At 37.9% G+C, this 22,323-nt stretch overlaps 1 protein-coding gene across 1 annotated transcript in view; it reads left to right on the top strand.

Annotated features, from left to right (window-relative positions):
- ACO1 (aconitase 1) overlaps nt 1–22,323 on the top strand; it is a 72,174-nt gene that overhangs the window by 35,394 nt on the left and 14,457 nt on the right. Inside the window, exons 3-12 of the mRNA XM_004390934.2 lie at nt 1,553–1,721; nt 2,902–3,039; nt 10,067–10,136; nt 10,262–10,445; nt 10,987–11,126; nt 13,293–13,464; nt 16,781–16,881; nt 18,413–18,529; nt 19,650–19,809; nt 21,118–21,253. Coding sequence (XP_004390991.1) covers nt 1,553–1,721; nt 2,902–3,039; nt 10,067–10,136; nt 10,262–10,445; nt 10,987–11,126; nt 13,293–13,464; nt 16,781–16,881; nt 18,413–18,529; nt 19,650–19,809; nt 21,118–21,253 — 1,387 coding nt within the window. The remainder of the gene's footprint in view (nt 1–1,552; nt 1,722–2,901; nt 3,040–10,066; nt 10,137–10,261; nt 10,446–10,986; nt 11,127–13,292; nt 13,465–16,780; nt 16,882–18,412; nt 18,530–19,649; nt 19,810–21,117; nt 21,254–22,323) is intronic.

The following is a 22,323-nucleotide window of genomic DNA, read 5'->3' as shown; positions in this document are numbered from 1 at the left end:
TGTACTTCAGGTGAAGGCTTACAGAACAGATAGTTTCTCATGTAACAGTAACACACATGCTGTTTTATGACATTGGTTGACAACCCCACATTTTAACCCTCTAAATTCTCAATTTTTTTTTTTTTTTGTAAAAATACACATAGCCAAAGATACGCCATTTCAAAAATTTTTTACATACACATTTAAGTGACATTGACTGCGCTCTTCTAATTGTGCTATTATTCTCACTTAAGATGAAGGCTTACAGGACAAAATAGTCTCCCATTTAACAGTTACTACAAATGTTGCCCTATGACAATGGTTAACAATCTCACAACACATCAACAATATCCTTACTCCACTTTGTGTTCCCTATTATCAGCTTCCTACTCCCCTTCTGCCTTCTGGGCCTTGTCACTGGACTCCTGTACCTCGTTACTCTCATTGTTTTACTGGGCTGTCCACTCGCAGGCTGGACAGTGAACCTCGAAGGTAACTTCACCACTGAGCTAAAAGGGTATCTGGGGGCCATACTCTCGGGGTTTCTCCAGTCTCCTTTAGGCCAGTAAATCTGGTCTTTTTTTTTTTTTTTTTGTGAGTTAGAATTATGCTCTACATCCTTCTCCAGCTCTGTCCAGAACCCTCTGTTGTGATCCTGGTCAGAACATTGCTCATTTTTAAGTAGATAACAATGATTATATAGATTTAACATTTATATAACACTCGACAGTATATAAAATGTTTGCATTTATAGATTATGTCATTTAATCTAAATAACAACCCTATGTAGTCTTGTTATAAAATGTGAGAATTCCTGAGGAAGCTGAGGCCCAGAGAGGGTCAATGATGTGTTCAGATAACAAGTATGTGGGTGGCAGAAGAGGATAAGGACACAAGTCTTGTGACTCCAAATCATATGCTTTTTCTACCTTTACACTCTGTCTTTTCCAGGTAATATTTCTGGATAATACTAGTGAATACTTTCTTTATATCATAACAGAACTTTTATTTTATAAACAAAAGCACAACAGTCTTCTTATGGATTACTATTGTTTTACCCTGGAAAGCCTGCCCATCAGTTACCACAGCCATGCCACATGATGTTTAGAGTCTTGTTTCCTTTGAAAGATGTATGTGCCTATACTTTGGTCTTAGTTACAATAACTGTAAAGAGGTTATTTTCTCATTTCTTGAAGACTAGTTTTCATAAGAGATAATTGTGTGTGTGTGTGTGTGTGTTTGCTAACACATAATACAGTAAAAATCTAGACTGACGTAAGGGAAACTTTCTTTTTTTGGAATCGAAGGCAAGGCAGTTATTTAATGTGAAAGAATAAACTGGAGTGTTTTATTTTTCCTAGTCTGTGGGTATTTTCTATTACTGAGCATCGCTTAAGTCTATTCAATATCCATATATTCTGTTGATCACTTTAAACTTTACCCTCTTTCCCTATTGAAACAAGAGCCTGATGCCTTGTATCAAGTTTATACAGAGATTGGCTTTAAAGAGACCTCTTATAATAAGGTTTCTCATGATTTTTGTTTGTTTTGTTATGCTTTCTCCTTCACCTAGGACACTTACCGTTTTCTATCAGAGTTCTCCTGGAAGCAGCTATTCGGAACTGTGATGAATTTTTGGTGAAGAAAAATGACATTGAAAACATCTTAAATTGGAATGTCATGCAGCATAAGAACATAGAAGTACCATTTAAGCCTGCCCGTGTCATCCTGCAGGACTTTACGTGAGTCTCATGTCACTTTACTTTCCTCTTGTCTACCTCCCTCATCAGAATACCTTTAAAGAAAGCTTTTTATTTATTTTTTAAACCAGGCTGAACATATAATTTATTTTCCAGTATCCGGACACAAAAACAAAAAGGGGTCATTACCCTGGGGCAAAAGAAGTAAACCAAGATTGTCTCAGGCAAACTGGGATGTATAGTGACCTCCCTTTTCCTATGGCAAGGGTCATTGTCTTTGGTCTTGAAGATCCTCGTCCTGAGTATCCTAGGGAAAGGTGAAAGAAATAGCATAGAGTAGCACAATCTTGGAATCTTTTCTCCCCCATGCTCTGTCACCCATGGAACCAGGTATCAAGCAACTGTCCTTGGAACACTGATACATGTCTGCTGAAGGGTGACGCATCGTTCACATGACCTAACCTGTTACTCTTAAGCCTCAGCACACTTCCTGCTATTCCCAGGAATCCTTCTCCCCATCATGGCCTCTGTTTTGAGACACAACCTTTCCATTTTTAATGATATTATTTCATGTTTTCTAGACACCAAATTTTATTTTTCTAGAGGAAGTCACCCAAATTATGTACTCTAAGATAATAAGAAAAAAAGAGTAACATAAATTTGATTCACAGCCTACTTTTTGAATTGTATCCATTCCTTCAAGTTTGGTCTGAAGTTGAAGTTGTGACCCATATATATCTTCTCCAGGTCTTTGTCAACCCACCATATGGATGGAAAGCAGTCACATCAGTAAAATTTCCAGAGTGCTAGCTTTCCCATAGTTTCTGTATTTGGACTATAAAAAACCAAACCCATTGCCATCAAGTCAATTCCAACTCATAGAGACCCTATAGGACAGAGTAGAACTGCCCCATAGGGTTTCCATGGAGCAGCTGGTGGATTCAAACTGCCAGCCTTTTGGTTACAGCTGAGCTCTTAACCCCTGTGCCACCAGGGCTCCATTCAGACTAGTCACTGTTAAATTTAATACAGTGATAAATTTGCATCTAAAGATACCACTCTGTCATGGTTCTTTCCACCTATGTGTATTCTGCTCAAGGAAATGTGTTTAGAAACTTTCCTGTTTTAAGCCACCCATTGCCAGCATTATCAGTGGAGGCAAAAACTGAAAAATCCAGTTATGAGGCTTATTTTCTGCTTTATTCTCTCTGTCTTTTCATAGGGGTGTGCCAGCTGTGGTTGACTTTGCTGCAATGCGTGATGCTGTGAAAAAGTTAGGAGGTGATCCAGAGAAAATAAACCCTGTCTGCCCTGCTGATCTTGTAATTGATCATTCCATCCAGGTTGATTTCAGCAGAAGGTGAGAGATTGAGATTAAATAACCTGGGTTTTCTGCTTTGTGCACAACTTGGCTTACGATTCTTTTTTTTTACGTGTGTTTGTGGTTTTATAAAAGAATAAACTCTTTAAAAAGTATGTTAAGCAAAACTAAAGTTATTTAGATTTTCCACTGAAGACATATTTTGGAGGGGGGTGGATTTTTTTTTTTTTTTTTCTATTTACTTCTTGCGTGGGAGAAGCCTGTGTTTAAATCCAGCTTAAAGTCTGGTTGAAAAATTCACATATGAAGTTCTGGCATGAGAGCTTGTGAATACAAGTTTGTGTTTGACCTTAAGGAGCTTATGTTTTCTTCCTCCATTAGAGCCTTTTTCCTTATTTTGATCCCAAGTAACTGCTTGATATTTGGCTATCTCTACCTCTCCATGTAGGTTTCTGTAATGCCTATGCCTTCTTTTCCTTTGTTCCTCCTTCTTCTGTTGCTTGGGATGTCCTCTGCTCTTTTCCTGGCAAAATCCTTACTGCCTTCAAGGCCAGCTTAAATTCTCTTCTGTTAGGACTCCCTCCCTCCAGCCTGCATCAAGCTCCCTGTTCTCTGATATGCTGGAAGACAGTGTCTATAGCAGGCCTGTAGTCCTTGAAGGGAAGTTGTCACCTGAGTTGCCTTGGTAAGTCAACTGTCAGCTCCCTGAATGCGAGAGCTAAGTATATAACAAACAGCATACTAAACCAGGTGATCTTGAATTTAAACTTGGGTGAAATGAGAATTCTGATAGCTACATTAAGTTGACTATAGTACCTTTAGAAGGGGAAAAATTATATCTCTATGGCTCTGAGGATGGTTGGGTTTTTCTTTTTTTCTGTCCCCTCACCCCTGGCACCCAAAGACTTGGGTATTAAAATATCTTGGTAACAAAAACCTTTTACAAAGAAGAAAAATGAACATGGCTGTGTCATTGAGAACTAGCAATTTAGGCCTGACTTCTTAACAAACTTTAAAAGTAAGCAGTTCTTAAACAAAACATGTAACATTTGTAATCCTAGCCCATTGAAGAGACAACTATCTAAATTCTTAGAGATTGACTCAGGCGGTAATGGTCAGTTTTCCTGACTCATTTTATTTTAAATGAGCTTTTATCCCTAAATATCATTCTCCAAAAGTCTTTGCTTTAAATTGGTAGTATTGGGGTATCTCTTTGTGTTAAAATGGATATTTTAATATTTTAAATGGATATCAGGATATTAAACCTTGTAATGCATTCCTCATCCCCTTTAAGATATACAAAAAAGGCATAGAAATCATTAAAAATTTGTAACAATGGGTTGTTAACCATTCTCATAGGGCAATATGTGTACTAACTGTTTAATGAGAAGCTATTTGTTCTGTAAACCTTCATCTAAAGCACCAAAAAAAAAAAAAAAGAATTATCTATGTGAGATCAGATTGACAACAGCAACTTAAAAGGTTTGATGGAAAGCCTACAGGACAGTGAATTGAAGATAATGGTGATGGAATAATTTGGAAAAGGATAGTGAGAATAGCAGCACTACTAGAAGAATGTAATTGATGTCACTGAATTATACATGTAGAAATTTTTGAAATGGTGTATCTTTGGCTATGTATATTTTCACCAAAAAAAAAAAAAAAAGTCCTCCAAGGTCAAGAAGGAAGAGTGTTGACATGTCGTGGGGTTGTTAACCAATGTCATAAAACAATATATGTACTGACTGTTTAATGAGAAACTATTTGTTCTGTAAACCTTCATCTAAAGTACAATAAAAAAATTAAAACAGAAAAAGTTGTAACAACAGAATCCAAGTGAAGCACTCAGTGATTTGGTGTAGGGCCTGGAAGCGGTGCTAGTGAGGATAAAATTGAGAAGAATTAGTAGCCTTTGCCCTTGAATCAAAATGGCATAGACGGGTGGGAATGAGGTAGAAGTAACTCTACCATTTGTCCTTCTCTCCTAAAAGCGAGGTTTGCACCAGCCAAAATAACAAGATTTCAATGTAAAGATAGGTATAAAAATCAGCAATTGCTGTATAACAAACAGCCCTAAAACCTCAGTCGCAGTCGGCAGTAACAATTTGTTTCTTACGCATCTGCACGTTGATTGGTAGGTCAGCTGATCTAGGATGAGGGCAGCTGGGCAGCTCTGTTTCATGCTGCAGTGGCTGGGTCAACTTGGCTTCATGCTGCCCTGCACATCTGCGGGTCAGCTGAGTCAGCTCTGTTCTATTTGTGTTTACTTTAGGACCCAGGCTGAAAGAGAAAGCAGTTATCTGGTAATCACAGAAGCATTAGAAAGCAAGTGGAAACATGCAGTATCTCTAAGGCCTAGCTCAGGACTGGCACAGGGTCACTTATGTTCACAGTGCCATTCACCAAAGCAAGTCAGACGGCCAGGCCCAGAGGCAAAGAGTGGGGAAGTACACTCCATCTTTTCTGGAAGTGACTACAAGATTATACAGCAAGGATTTAGATACAGGGCAGGAACTCCTAGGAGGCTGGTGTCTTTACCAGGAAGTATGACTTGGTAAAGTTGTTGTCAACCATCAGTGGGGAAAGAAATAACTATTCCACATACAATGCTGGGAAAATAAATTTTTTGGTAGAGGATACAGTTTGTATGAATTAAGGCATTAATGTTAGAAAAACTAAATCATGAAAAAAATCTAAAAGAGAATAGAAGTATATATGTGTCAAATGACATGATGGGAAAGAGCTTTCTAAATTTGAAAACAGTGAGTGAAACAAGGGAAAAAAATCTAGAAATGTAAAGACTTCAAGGAGGAAATAACTAGAAAAATATCTGTAATAACTATGAGAAAGAGTTAACATCCTTACTATATAAAAAGTATGTGTAATTCATTTAGAAAAATGGTATTACCCAACAGATAAATGGGCAAAGGAAAACAAACATTTTGCAAGAAAGGGAAATGTACTTGGTGAACTGTATAAAACCTTTTCAATCTTACAAGTAATAAAAAAGTAAATTAAATCTCTGAAATACCATTTCCTCCTATCAATATAGTTTAAGATTAGAAAATAAACATTATTAATTATAAAGGTATCATGAGGGAGACACTTTTATACACTGCTAATAGCACTATAAATTAGAAATAATAAAAGCAATATGTACTAAGAGCCTTAGAATTTTTCCTACCATTTGACCTGGCATTTCCACTTCCAAGAATACCCTTAATAGATATCTGAAATTCGGAAAAAAAAACTTTATAGTCGAGAAAGTATTGCTTATAGCCCTGGTGGCAAAGTGGTTAAGAGTTCAGCTACTAATCAGAAGGTCAGCAGTTCAAATCCACCAGCTGTTCCTTAGAAACCCTATGGGGCAGTTCTGCTGTGTCCTGTAGGGTCGCTATGAGTCAGAATCAACTTGATGGCAAAGGGTTTGTTGTTTGTTTGTTTTTTTTAATAATAGTAAAAAGCTAGAAGCATTCTAAATGTCTAGTACAAGAGAATTATTTATTAAATTATACACATCCTTAAAATGAATCATTAAGTAACCTTTACAGTTATATTTATAAAGTGCTTGATAACAATTGGAACATGTTCATGCCTTAGTTCAGTGAGCCAGAAACTAAAGTGCATGTATAGAATGATCTCAGCTAGATGAAAAGTTGTACGGAGATTAAAAGATTGGAAAGAAAGGTGCCAAGCTGCTCAGCAATTATCTCAGGGGTTTTAACTGATCTTTATTTATTTTTACAATAAGAAGCTATTGTTTTGAATAATAAAAAGTCATTTAAGAAAATGAAACAAACCACTCAAAAAAAAAAAAAAAAAAACCCTTGATTTGCTTCCTTGGGGATTTAAGGTGGGTTCCATACAGCCTCAAGAGTAATGTAGAAACTAGTCATTCTTAAATTAATATTGCCAACATCCAAACCAGATAAATTCAAAATAAAGAGAAATTTGCTTTGTGCAAATTGACTGAATTGACTGTATTCTTGGAACAAACATTAGATATTCCAGCTCTTCCCTTCCCCTTGGACTCTAAACTCACCCTTAGGCAACATGTTTTTTTGTTTTTCTTATATCGCATGAGCTCAAGTAAATGTTTTGGTTTCAAAGAGAAGAATTACATACCCACACACACGCACAAGCACATACACACATAAATATTATCCTACTTGAAGGTAAGGATGTTTCCTAAATTCTCACTTCAGAATAGCCTCACAAAAATCATAGTCAACTTCATCTTTCTCTACAACTCTTGTTTGGTGTTGATGGGTTTACCTTCATTTTACTGACCTAGAGGGTGAAAGTACTGAAGGAGACAGATTGTAATTGTTTTGATGTCTAAAGTCTGTTGACTCAAAATTCAAAGAGCTGGATCATCACCAAGTTCACTGTGATTTTTTTTTCATTCAGACCTTAACTTCCCTCAATTCTGCCTTCAGTTTTTTGTGGAGCTTTTTCAATGGCACTGTAAAATTATTATTATGAAAACAGCAAAAGTCTGGGGGTGAACTTTGATCCAGATTGATATCCAAATCTAAGAAACACTTTTTTTTCTCTCTCTCTCTCTAATTAGAGAGAACATTTCTGTTAGAAGTGTTTTCATTTATGGTGTTTTGTTTTTATTTCTTGAGTTTTAGTTTTGCAATCTGACCTCCCAGTCTCTTTCCTCATTTTTCTAAGGAATTAATGTGGTATGTCTCAACCCTTACAGAACTCAGTGCTGTGGACTTGTTTCCAGAAATGAGCTATAAAAACTGTGTAAATTTTCTCAGTTAAATGTTTATAAGATTTTTGCCTGGTTTTAATGTCAGTTGGCCTCATACTATCTTTAGGAATGGAGGGTATAACTAACACATTATTTTAATGTTTCACAAAGTTATCTCAGAAATAACGTTTAATTTTTTTATCCCAACAAGAATATCCTAGCTATTTCTGACCAGATTTCATGAGTGTGCAAACTATCTCCTCTTTAAGTATTCTTTGTGAATTTCTGGAGCACCATTAAATGTAGTTCTCAGAAACTTTGAACTGTGTCCAAATCTTAATTCAAGTTATGTAACTAAGAAGAAATTTCCTCTTTAGTCTGTGAGGCTGTTCACATTCGGAGACCTTATTAAAAGCTCTCTAGATTGGGCTAATTTAGGAAAGTTCTGGGTGGTGGAAAAATCTGAATTGTAGGTCTGTTTATTCATGCCAGTAACTAGAACTAGGCTAATTGAGCCAAGCTTAGCATAATAGATGTTTTGTTTTCATATATAAATAGATTTTTACCTAGAGTTACCATATCATAAAACAGCTAAACATTTCTGGCTTTTGCTTGTCCTATGAATATGTTGTTTATTTCATGCTGATGTTCCCAGCATTCTCTGGGTTAAACTTTCCCCTTCCAGCTCTGCTTCTGCTGTGAGTAGCTCTGACATTCTCCTTGATGTTGGAAGGGAGAAGACAAAGGATAATATCTAGAACACCAGAAGTGCTCCAAATATAGTGAGAAATGGGGGCATCAGGGGCAGGGACTACATACAATTAAAAATCTCACCTGTACTGGTGGAAATAATGGTCATAGATGCCTTCTCTTTCTTTCTTCCTTTTTTTATTTTCATTAATTTTTTTTAATTACGTTTAATTAATACTATGTTTCAGTATTTATTCAAGAAACATTAGAAGAGTAGAGAGATTATTGAACACATAATATAATTGGTAACTGTAATAACCACAGACCAGTTGCCTTTTTAATAAGAAAGCTTGGAAGAAAGGCCTAGTGATCTACTTCTGAAAAATCAGCTATTGAAAACCCCATGGAGCACAGTTTTACTGTGACACACATGGGGACACCATGAGTAGGAATTGAATAGTACCTACATGAGGAGTTGTTACAATAGAATGAGTTCATGTGTGTAAAGTACTTAGAGCCTGTGATGTAATGTACTTTAGCTGCTGCTGTTGTTGTTATTACTGCTGCCATCATTACTGCTACAGTTTCTGTAACTACTGCTCCAGGGAGGCAGTATGGTACAGGGATTAAAAGTACCAACTCTGGAGTCAGACTGCTTAGGTTTGAATTCCAATTCTACCACTTACTAACTGTGATCCTGAGCAAATTTCTTAACCTCACTCTGTCTGTTTCCTCATTCGTTAAATATAAATATTAGGTGCACCTAGCTGACAAGGTTGTTATGGAGACTAAATGAGAGAATAAATGAAAAGCATTTAGAAAAGTGGCTGGTTCCTAGTAATGTCAGTAAACATTAACTTTATTAATTAACACAGTCCGACTTGGATCTTAGCTGTTAATTTTACCATCCTTTCCTATGTTCGTTCAGTCTGTGATATATAATTTATGAGTAACTTCTGTGTGCTGGACCTGCAAAGTTGTGACTGTGATTTGTTATGTCTTAACTCAAAACAATGAAGTTTGATTTTAAAAATCCTGGAAAAGCTTCTTGATGCCCTTCATTGCCAGTGTCACTCCTGATGGACTGACTGACCTTGAATAAACCTTAGCATATTATCTGGGGTTTACAGACATTCTTGGGCAGCACCATCCTCCTCATAACCTCTGTGCCTAGAGGTAGGAGATTGTGATTTTATAAATGACTGGTTCCCTGTCTCCCAACATAAACAGATTAAAATGCCAACTTAGATACAGCCCAGCTCAGAAAGGTGTTCTGATGAGAAAGGGGTTCAGAAACAAGAGCTTTTGTTTTTGTTTTATCTAAGTTGCTATTGTCATCATATGTCTTGAGTCTGTTAATAAGAGTCAGACTTTATGATTAGATTAGTTTTAATTTAAATTCATTTCATGTTTTCTGCCTACCATGTTTAAAGGTTTAAAGGCATTGTAGGAATCACTAGAACCAGATAATAATTATTCTTTTTACTTTCTCCAGTTACCTCTCCTTTCTCACACCGATGAATGTATTTTCCCATATTCATGAATGAATTGCATACTACCACCCAGCAAGCTTGCAGATGTAATTGCTGTTTTGTGTATTCATCACCAATGAATTTGACCAGTAACATTTTAAACCTTAAAATTTATACATTTAGTTTTTCTCTCTGACAGGGCAGACAGTTTACAGAAGAATCAAGACCTGGAATTTGAAAGAAATAGGGAACGATTTGAATTTTTAAAGGTATGGGCAGAGCTTAGTTCCACTGGTTGGTTATGTATGTGGGGCAGGAGGGAGAGGTGCCAAGGAGATGGGCTGGGTAGAAGTGCATCAAGTGTTCATAGTTTTCTTCCATTTTTCAATCCTAGTGGGGTTCCCAGGCTTTTCGCAACATGCGGATTATTCCTCCTGGCTCAGGAATCATCCACCAGGTGAATCTGGAATACTTGGCAAGAGTGGTATTTGATCAGGATGGATATTATTATCCAGACAGCGTCGTGGGCACAGATTCACACACTACCATGATTGATGGCTTGGGCGTTCTCGGTTGGGGTAAGTGTTCTTCTAGGTTCCTATTAACATATATGCTGTTTTAGGGCGTGTACCTTAACTCACTTGGATGCCGTTACATCCCAGTAGCGTAAATTTGCATGCTTATGCTAATCAGAGAGGCGTTTTTGTCTGTTTTTGTTCACTGCTATTTTTCCAGTACCTGGAAAAGTACCTCACACCTAGTCGGCACTCAATAATTATGTTTTGAAAAATGAATTAGAATAATGAGCTAGAGAAGTTTAGAATAAATGAGAATCACCTGGGGATATTTGTTAAAAATGGAGACTTCTGAATCTCAGGCTCCATTTTCTGTGGCACTGAGGGGATTCTGATGCAGGTGTTTGGGGGAACTATACCTGGAGAAACACTTGTTAAAAGTTCTATTCAGGGAAATAAAGATAACTGCTCTTTATAGAAACATAACTCTGTACTATTAAAACATTGTAGCTGGGCCCATTACCTGTGATGGTGTTGAATTTATGCCTGAGGGATATAGAGAAGAATAATGAAAGCATTGTTCTGGCTGTGCCATTCATTGCAGGTGTGGGTGGTATCGAAGCTGAAGCTGTCATGCTGGGTCAGCCAATCAGCATGGTGCTTCCTCAGGTGATTGGCTACAGGCTGACGGGCAGTCCCCACCCACTGGTAACATCCACTGACATTGTGCTCACTATTACCAAGGTAACGACATGCTGCCTCTTCTGTGGCCTTGGAAAGTCAAATGACAAAGAGAGAGGAATTGCATGATGGAGTCTCTCTTGGTTTCTATGTGCTCTAGAAATACTAGGAAACCGTGTGATGATTATTTTTAAAGAAGAATAGATAAGAGGAGTATATTCTGTGGTTAAGTTTTATATGATTATGTTCATTTTTACTCTGCTGCTGCTACATGGATCTTTTTCTTTGAAAAAAATTTAAAAAATTTTAATTGTGAAATAATTCAAATATTCAAAAATTAAAATTAAAGTATACTTACCCTTAAATTTAACAGATATTAACATTTTGTCATATTTACTTTAGAGCGCTCTATTTTTTTTTAAGAAATAAAATGTAATATTTAAGGCTAAAGCCATTCTTTCTATTCCTAGAAATAATCACTACTCTGAGATTGTAAGAATCATTCCAGTACATGTGTTTATACTTTTACTACATTTTTCCACATAGTTCTTCCTTGTATGTAAATAGCAAATTAGTTCCATGAATAATGTTTTGATTTTTTTTTTTTTTTGGTCTCTCCTCTCTGTATTATGTCACATCATTGTAACAGATGTTTCTCCGAGCTGGAAAATATTAGTTTTTTTCTTTTTCTTTAACTCTTATAGGAAATAATCATTTTTTGTGATTTGATTGCTTTGCAAAAAGAAATCAGTTTCATTTTTGAAAACTATTGGAAAAGTGATGGTTTTTTATTATCACAGACATAATTTTTCCTGGTTATCTATTTTGGAGACCTTAGGTCTTTTGGTGGATGTTATAATGTTAAAGGACAAAAAAAGTTTCTCTTTGGTTTAATGTTTGTGGAATTCAGAATTGGATTTATTTGAACACTATAGCTTATCACAAATGTCTATGCACCGTCCTTCAAAAGTAGAATAATGTAAGACTTGCCCACAAATTTTGGCAGAATCCGACATAAGCAAAACAGCGTCCATGTGGTTGTCCACAGTTCATTAGGCTGGCTTCATGCCAGGCCAGGTCAGTCATTTAGGCCCCAGCCCTGACTAATGGCTTGTATGGAAAAGCTGTGAGGAGTTAGACTCTCTGGGTCTTTTGGCCACATTTGACTTGTACCTTAAAAAAAAAACCAAAAAGAAAAACCACATACACACAGAACAAAACCAGTTGCTGTCGAGTCAGTTACGACTCATGGCAACCCTTACGTGTCAGAGTAGAACTGTGCTCCATAAGGTTCTCAGTGGCAGACTTTTTGGAAGTGGATCACCAGGACTTTCTTCTGAGGAGTCTCTGGATGGACTTAACCAACAACCTTTCAGTTAGCAGAGAGCATATTAATCATTTGCACCACCCAGGGACTCCAAATTGTACCTAGATTGAATAAATTTGTTCATTATACCCTTGAAAACAAGCCATGTACTTATTTAACTAGTTTGAGTAATTATTTAGGTTGAAAGAATTTATTTGATGTTAAGCACGTCTGGGAGGTTTCAGTTATCTCATTAAACCAAACCAAACCTGTTGCTGTTGAGTCGATTTTGACTCATAGCGACCCTATAGGACAGGGTAGAACTGCCCCATGGGGTTTCCAAGGAACACCTGGTGGATTCGAACTGCTGACCCTTTGGTTAGCAGCTGTAGCTCTTAACCACTGTACCACCAGGGTTTCCAATGATCTCATTAGAGAAAGAAAAGAAAAGGTTTATCATTTTGAAAAACTTGTATTAATGTTGTTATTTGTGTTTTTGGCATTGCTTTTTCTTTTTTTATAAAAACTATTTTCACATAATTTTATGTTTACAGAAGTGTCAGTGTAAGTAATAGCACAGAGAATTCCTGTATTTCTTTCCTCTAGCGTCCTCTAATTTTAACATCTTATAATACCATGGTACATTATCAGAACTAACAAATTAACATTAGTATGACACTACAGACTTCACCAGTTTTTTTTTTCAGTGATGTTCCTTTTCTTTCCAAGATCCAATCCAGGATACCACATTACATTTAGTTGATATTACTTTTTAAACTTTATTTTTAAAAGTACTAAAAAAGCATTGGGCTAATTTATTGTTTGTTTTTTCTCATAGGGCTAATTTATAAGAGTCCCAAGTTTTTGCAATTTAAATATTGGCTCTCAAATGTCTCCAACTTTTATGTTGTTCCTCTGCTTAGCACCTCCGCCAGGTTGGGGTAGTGGGCAAATTTGTCGAGTTCTTTGGACCAGGAGTAGCCCAGTTGTCCATTGCTGACCGAGCTACAATTGCCAATATGTGTCCAGAGTACGGAGCTACTGCTGCCTTTTTCCCAGTTGACGAAGTTAGTATCAAGTACCTAGTGCAGACAGGTAAGTACAGGACCATAAAAACAGAAGACCTTTGTAAAAGATTCGTAGAATGCTGAAAATCGGAGCATTGCCTTCTGCTTCTGCCCCTCAGAGTACACTGGGTCATATTTATACATCCTTTTTTCTCTCTGTGGGGTCAGAATAGTTGATGGGATTTAAGATTTATGAGGCAGAGACAGTATGACCAACAGAAAGATCCCAGGTACTCTGGAAGCCTGGATGTTTACACTTGTGTCTTTGTACTCGTTAGCTATGAGTTGACATTAAACAAGTCGTCTTAATAAAGTGTCTATGGAGCACCCATTGTGTGCCAGGCATTTGATAGGCATTTGCTCCCATCCTCTCTGCAGGTTTATAGAGTAGATTGATTGATTAACAGGAAAGAAAACTGACCATCTGCGAGGTGGGGTAAATTACCCACAGCTAATAAGTAGTGGAGCTAGAATCCAAATCCATACTCACCTGACTGCAAATAAGTATGGCACTTGGTGACCCCCCACTCAGGGCTGTCCAAAAGGTAAAATGAGATACTGCATATAAAGGCATTTTAAAATGTCAACAGTTCTTTAACTCTATATATTTGTTTAGAAATTTGACTTTAACTTTGAGAAAACATTTTTTTTTTTAAATTTCTCAGTTTTATCTTGACAATATTCCAGAAGAACTAGGTGGTACCCAGCTACCGCTACTGACCGTTCTGATCAGGGTCACAATAGATGGACCCTGATAGAATGGGAGAAAGATGTAGAACAGAACGTCAAATTTCTAAGAAAAAGAAAAAAAAGACTTACTAGACAGTGGAGACTAGAGGACTGCTCGAGACTGTTGTGCTGAGATGCTCTTTAAACCAGCCTCTGAGATCACCTGTTAGCTAAATAACAGATTGGCTCACAAAATAAAGAATATCGTACGTGCATATTGTGCTGCTTTGAAAAATCATCTCTATGAGACCTAATGGTCAACAATTACTTTAAAACAAAGATGAGAATGTATAGAGGCAGGGAGAATGGAAATGGAACAACCAGAAAGGAAATATTGAGGATGTTCACACATTGTGAAGAACGTAACCGATGTCACTGAACAATTTATGTAGAAATTGTTGACTGAGAACCTAAACTGCTGTGTAAACCTTCACCAAAAACACAATGAAATATTATTTCGAAAACAACAAAACATCAAATATTCAGTCATTTAGTCATTCATTTAACAAAATGTTGATATCTTGTCTAGGTCCTAGAGATAGAGCTGTGAACAAGATAATGTCTCTGCCCTCATCGAGCTTACATTCTAGTGAGGGAGGCAGACAGTGAGCAAGTGAACAAATAAACATATAAATGTTATAATGAAAAAGAAAGTAGAGAAGGTAGTTGAGGTAGCCCAAGGGTGCTATTTTATATGTAGGAAGATCAGCAAAGGGCTCTTGGAGACAGTGAAATGTGAACAGATAGCTGACTGAAGTGAGAGGACGAGCCGTGGAAATTGGCGAAGAGGTGTTTTCCAGGCAGAGAAACCACACGTCCAAAGACCCAAGACAGACATAGGCTCAGTGTGGCTGGAGCCCAGAGGTGAGGGAAGGCGATGGGAAGTAAGGTCAAGGAGGTAGGCAGGGGCTAGACCACATAGGGGCTCATAGGCTATGGTGCACAGTTTGAATTTTATTCTAAGTTTGAGAACTACTGGGTCATTTTGAGCAAGAAGGTGATGTGAAATAATTTTTATTTTTTAATACCTCATTCTCTGTGACATAGATGGAGGGAATTTTTATTTTCCAAATGACTTCTTAAAATTACAACCACATTATTAGTGAGAAAACAACATATCAACTCTGGCCTTTTGATTTATATCCAGTGTTTACTATTGAAGGGGTCCAAGGGCACATATACTGATAATGTTTCATGAGAATCTTACAGACTCCAAATAAATGCAAGCCTTCTCCCATAACTGGAGGAAAATCCCCTGGGAGTAGTAAACATTGTGATGAAAAAAGGGTATTTAAGAAGATGTTCTTATTGACTATAACCACTTTGGGATTACTTAATTGATACCTTCCTCATTTCCCAGAGGATTTGAAGTGAAAGGTGTAAAAATAGAAAAACAGAATAAATAGTTGAGGGAATCGGCCTAAAGAAGAAGAAGGTAGGGGTAGTGGGTAGGAGATGTTTGGGGGGTGGGCAGAATCTGCAGAATAAATCCAGAAGTAAGATTAGTTTTTATGGCATTGGAGGTGGCCAGTAAATGTGATTCTAAACTTCTTAATGATCTGGTACCAAATTACTTCAGAAGAGTACAACCCTTTCTCATCCTGAGACTTAAAAGAAGTTTCTCCATGATGAGGATGCATCTTCATGATGAGGATGATGTGGAGTGTAAGGAACAATGGACTCAACTCTGCATCATGATAAATATGTTAATGAAACTCATACAGGTATCTTTTATGAGGCCCATGCTGAAAACTGTGTAATTCAGTTCAAACAGGCAAAAATGCTGATATATTGTGGGCCCAAGAATCAAGCTCTCAGTCTCATTTAACTGTCAGAAAAATGGACTGCCTGTCTTTCAGGCATACATCGTGAATATTATCACTATAGCCAGGGTCTTGACAAGAATTAAACAGTACCTACAACCAGGGTCTTGATAAGAATTAAACACCAGGATTACATTCCTGATGATATGGCATTGTGACTTAAGACTTTGGACTTTATACAGTCAAACTCAGGTACAAACCCTGGTTCTGCCATTGACTAACTCTCTTCCATGGGTAAGTTATTTAATCTTCTTGGGTCATCATTTCCTTATCTATAAGTGAGAATAATAACAGTACTTGTCTCGTAAGTTTGCTATAAGGATTAGTTGAAATAATGAATTTAAAATGTTTAGCACACAGTGCCGGGTACATAGGAAATGTTCTATAGCTGGTGGTTTGGGGTGAGGGTAGATTACCATTTTAACAGTAATACTTTGGAATAATAACTTTGGGGCCAGGTGAAGGCAGATACAAAAATGTGCTAAGGCTTAGGATTCTCCCAATTAAGGGCCTTCGTCAAAAAGATGGAGAGTGCCGATAGAACCACAGTCTTCTTAGACGATAGTCACTTGGATGGGAACAACATATCAGTTAATAGCCCTCAGTAAATAGCAACAGCAGCTAGAGAGTCAAACCATTAGCCTGAAAGCTGAAATATCAGCAAAGCTGTTAGCATGTGTGTAAGTGAAACGCGTATTACTCGGGCAATTAGTGGTGGAGGCATTAGTTTATAGTTTCTAACCAGGGAATACTAATATCTGCTACTCATTGCTCTTTAAAATGCCCATTTAGGTCGTGATGAATCAAAAATAAAGCATATTAAAAAGTATCTTCAGGCTGTAGGAATGTTCCGAGATTTCAGTGACTCCTCTCAAGACCCAGACTTTGCCCAGGTATGAGACCTCCTTCCACCGAACATGTGTTTCCTCTTCCTCAAGGCTGTGATTTTAGTCGTGTATGTTTTTTCTCGGGGAGTATACTTGTAGGAAATCAGTCACTGCCAAGTTAGGGTGTTAAACAGGAGAACAAGGTGTTAAAAGGATGAAAAATCAAAAGGATAAGGAAATTATAAACATAACAAAATAATGTAACTTCTTACATTCCTAATGACTTAGTCATTAGAAGTTGGGTGTGCTTCCCCTTTTTGAACTACTGATTCACTCCTGTTATGTGGAAGACAGGTGAAGAAGGACTTTACTAGAAGAACTGTTGTTGTTAAGTGCCATCAAGTAGGTTCTGACTCATAGCAAGTGTATGTACAACAGAATGAAACACCATCCAGTCCTGTGCCGTCCTCACAATTGTTGCTATGCTCAAGTTCATCATTTCATCCACTACGTCAGTCCATCTCGTTGAGGATCTTCCTCTCTTTCACTGACCCTCTACTTTACCAAGCATGATGTCCTTCTCCAGGGACTGGTCCCTCCTCTTAACATGTCCAAACTACATGAGACAAAGTCTCAAAGTCTAACCATCCTCACTTCTAAAGAGCATTCTGGCTGTACTTCTTCCAAGACAGATTTGTTCATTCTTCTGGCAGTCCATGGTATATTCAGTATTCTTTGCCAGCATCATAGTTCTTTTGCATCAGTTCTTCTTCAATCTTCCTTATTCATTGTCCAGCTTTTGCATGCATGTGAGGCGATTGAAAATACCATGGCTTGGGTCAGGTGCACCTTAGTCCACGAAGTGACATCTTTGGTTTTTAACACTTAAAAGAGGTCTTTGCAGCAGATTAGAGGACGTAGAGCTATTTCAGTGCTAAGTCCATCATTAACATAGATGAGGAAATAAGTTGGAGTGCAAACGTATTGATTAGTTCTATTTATCCAATGATAAGAGAGGTTCCTCCTTTTTCCTTGCCTCTATTTTCTAGGGTGAAAACTGAAGTCACATTTTTGTCTGCAGCTAGAGCTGGAGGGTAAACTAGATGTGGGACCCTTGTTTTCTTTCATACTGCATTTAGGGAAGGAACTAGTCAATTAGACTAAATTAGGCCCACTTCCTGGCATTGATGGCTTAATGTCTGCACCCCTCACAAATCACCATAGAAGAAGTATAATGGTTTATGTATCATTTCAATAGAAAACCCAACTCAAACTAACTTAAATGATAAAAAGAATGTATGAGCTACTATACAAGGCTGAATGAGAGGAGGACACTGGGCAGCAGCTACATCATCCACCTTGGTCTTTCTGAGAGGTGGCAGGCTTCCTGCCTGTCCTGTGCAACTTAAGTGCTCATCTTGATCTTGGGGGATCAATCACTTAATTGTTAAGATGGACATAGTCTTCCTTGTTTTTGAATATTATTGTTTTGTTTATTTGTTTTTATTGTGGTGTTATAAATTCTCTGACATGGTTTATGCTTCTTCTTTGTGAGTATAATGTGAATTCTACAGTTTGTTTTCTTTGGGGTAAACAGGTTGTGGAATTAGATTTGAAAACAGTCGTACCTTGCTGCAGTGGACCCAAAAGGCCTCAGGACAAAGTCGCCGTGTCTGACATGAAAAAGGACTTTGAGAGCTGCCTTGGAGCCAAGGTGGGGCCTGGGAAAGGCAGGCTGAAATCTTCCCTGACCCTACCCTATGCCTGGTGTCTATATGCCTACTCTTCCTTTCTCACCACTTGCTGATGAATCTTCCTGAAGCCTAGCACTGAGGGTGTGACTTCTTCATTCTCCTTAATGACTCCCTGTTAGCTAAAAGCCAAGCAGCTTCCTTAAAGCACATGACCATCTGTAAACACAACTCAACCCACCTTTTTAACCATATCTGCTTTTCACATGAGGCTCGCCACATTGTTCACTGGACTTGCCCAAGCTTTTCTGGCCATTGTTCTTTTGTTCATGCCACTCCCACTCCCTGCCTGAATGTCTCTTCCCCATCTGTGCATGTCCTAATCTGTCAGCCCCTTAAGACTCGATCCAGATACCAGCTCCTCCGTAACATGGCCTCAGAGTCTCTCATCCAGAAAGTCATCTTTCCCTCATTTGAGTCTTCATGACACTTGATCTGAAACCTTTTGGTGGCATTTTATCTTCTCTAACTTACATTGTTGGTACTTTGTTATTTGCATGTCTGATTTCCCTTATAGGACTGTAGGTTTGAGGATAGGATTTGTGTTGCAATCACCTTTGTATCCAGATATCTTGTGTGCAGTAGATTATCAATGAACATTTCCCGAAGAAGTGGATGTGTGATGGATTTTATCCATGCAACACCAGCATTATACCAAATGTCCAGCTGTGCTTTGTTTACATTATTGATCACGATTAGTTGAATCTGGCCAAAATGACACCTTCTCCTAAATTTCCATAGTCTTAGAATCAGTAACCTCAGTCTGTACAATAATCTCATTGTGTTCTATTTAGGCTAACATTGAACTAAATTTGTAATTGTAGCATTTCCATTTTTGAGGTGGGAAGGAATAAATTATTAATCATTTCAAAGCAGAGTAAGATTCAGACACTGTGACTGCCATTTGTAGAGATTTAAAAATAGTAAAGAGAACTTTACTTTAATTTTTCTGTAACCATCTCAGAGCTTACTGGCCAAAATATTTATGTTTTGTTGGAATTGGCCTTTAAAACTATAGTTATCAAAATATTGCTTTTTACAAAGTGAGAAATTTTGCCCGTATATATTTTTTTCTTCCTATAGCAAGGGTTCAAAGGATTCCAGATAGCTCCGGACCATCATAACGACCACAAGACGTTTATCTATAATAATGGTGAATTCACGCTTGCTCATGGTTCTGTGGTAATCGCTGCCATTACGAGCTGCACGAACACCAGTAACCCCTCTGTAATGTTAGGAGCAGGTAAGTGCATTTGAATCCATCCCCAAATTCATTTGGACATGTAGGTGGAAACCTTCTCAAGGCATGACTCGCGCTTAACCGTGTTCTACATGTACTACCCTGAAACTTGTCTTTTCTAGATGCAGAGATTTACTGGCCTAGGAAGATCTACACAGTAAATATTGTCCAACAAAAGTTTTTAAGTAAAATAACACATAATATTCTTTCTCTGTGGAATTAACACTGAAAATAAGTAGAGGAAAGCAAAGGAAGCCAATTTCCTGGTAGAGCATAGAACCTTGTGTCAGACTTTGGAAGGAAAATAAAACTGTTTTCATCTCACAGGCTCTGTTCTCTGCGAAAACCACATATAGGACTTTTTTTTATAGTAGAATTTACTACTGGCTTTGCATTGGCAAAGTGGTATCTGAATTAGGGCACAGGGCACTAGTTGATAAAACTCAGTGAACCTGACTGTTAAGCAATTCTAGTTAAGTAGTTAATATTTACTTATGTAGGGTTTCACTAATGTAATGTCTCTTGAGTTTCCAAATTTTCAGTCATTGCCAAAAGTTTCTCCCGAGTCCACAGACCAGACAGTGTCTACAGTTCTTTCTCTGTGAAGTACAGAAGTATATAAGGAAAACTTTCTTAGTGCCAGTGTTCATCTGTTGCTACCTAATCTTTCTTTGTCTGGAGAAAACCAGTTTTCTTAAGACAAGTCACCAGCATTCTGTAGCTTTTTTGTCCCTTTATGCCCCCACCCTCACTCCTCATTTCTTTCCTACTTCTGTGATACTTCCTAAAACTTAACACCCAGCATCCCAGTAACAGCTTCTGTACTTGCTGAAAGATCAATGGCTCTTGATCTTCTGCTTCAGTAATTATCTGTGGACTAGATTTTTACTTCTAGGATGACTGTATTCCTCCCCAACTAGTATGCATGAATATATTCTCAGAAGGGACCCCTCCAATTGTAGCTTTTATCCAAATAAAACATAATTAGAAAGATCAATTTCCCTAAAAACTAAAACCTCATTCTGTAACCTAAGTGGTCTTAGATTTATCTCTTAAAAAAAAAAAAAAGTAAACACATCTCTTTCTTCATTTTCATGACAGATTTTGAGTTTACTACATACATGCAAATGACGTGGGGCCAGTAAGCTTTTGATTTCTGTTATGCACCGGAAAGAGCAGAAAGCGCCAGTGTGAAGGGACTTTGTCAGGCAGTGGTAGGAAATGCAGACTGAGAAGTTCAGTCTCTTTCGTGGACTGTCCCTGGCGTTTAGAGCAGGCAGCCACCTACAGTCTTTGTTTACCATTTCACAGGATTGTTAGCAAAGAAAGCTGTGGAGGCTGGCCTGAGTGTGAAGCCTTACGTCAAAACTAGCCTGTCCCCTGGAAGTGGTGTGGTCACCTACTATCTGCGAGAAAGTGGAGTCATGCCTTACCTGTCTCAGCTGGGGTGAGGGAGACTTTTCTTTTACACCATTGCTTTTGTTGCATCTTTCCCCATGTGTATCTTGCTATATCACCTTGTAACAGAATACGGTTATCTGATGGTATCTAATTGCGCGGTCCTTTGTCAGATGGTAAGTAGACTTAAAGGAGTCCCCGAGTGGCGCAAATGGTTAAGCACTTGACTACTAACTGAAAGATTGATAGTTCGAACCCACCCAGAGGTGCCTCAGAAGAAAACCTGACAACGCTATGGAGTGCAATTCTACTCTACAACACATAGGATCGCCATGAGTCGGAGTCAGCTTAATGGCCGCTGGTTTGGTGTTTTGTTTGTTTTTTTGTTTTTTTAAGTAAACGTAAACCCTTACATTGCAACTGAACAGGGCCCTCCTGAGCAGTTGTGCTGGTTGTTCAACACACAAGGTGCCTGGTGGAAGGGGGTGCAGGGGCTGAAGTCAAGCCTGTGCTCTGGTGTATGCTGCACCCTCCCGGAGGAGGGGCATCTTCTCTTGTTTGCACAAAGGTATGCTATGGGCTGGCAGTAGTTCCACAACCCACAGTCTACCCTTTGGTATAACAATTTTACCATGGCTAAAAACATTCTAATTTCTTGAGGTAAATTAATTAGTTTTTTATTGCCTAAATAGTTTCCCCCAACTTCCCCATTATTCCTGATTTGGATGACATAGAATTTATTCACATGCCTCATAAAAGCCAAAGTCCGTGTGATTATACGGTAAGAGTAGTGAATGGAGACACGAATGGCATATCTGAACTTTTAAAAATTCTAGATCGTTCAGTTGTTAGCTACTGTTGAGTTGGCCCTCGATTCGTGGTGACCCCACGCACAATGGGATTGGACCATTGTGATCCATAGGGTTTTCACTGGCTGGTTTTAGAAGTAGATCACCAGGCCTTTTTTCCTAGATTATTCAGTTAGACCCTTTTTTATAAGTAAAAAGTATGAATAGTACTTCTTAGATATACTTCAACAAAATGCTCCTGAGAATGAAAGCTTTATAGAAATAGCACTGTACTAAACTTACTTGATGCGCTGCTGTTCCCTTTAGATCA

This window comes from Trichechus manatus, unplaced genomic scaffold (genome assembly GCF_000243295.1).
Source record: "Trichechus manatus latirostris isolate Lorelei unplaced genomic scaffold, TriManLat1.0 scaffold00355, whole genome shotgun sequence".
NCBI lineage: Eukaryota > Metazoa > Chordata > Mammalia > Sirenia > Trichechidae > Trichechus > Trichechus manatus.
This window is presented reverse-complemented; position numbering and strand designations above follow the sequence as displayed.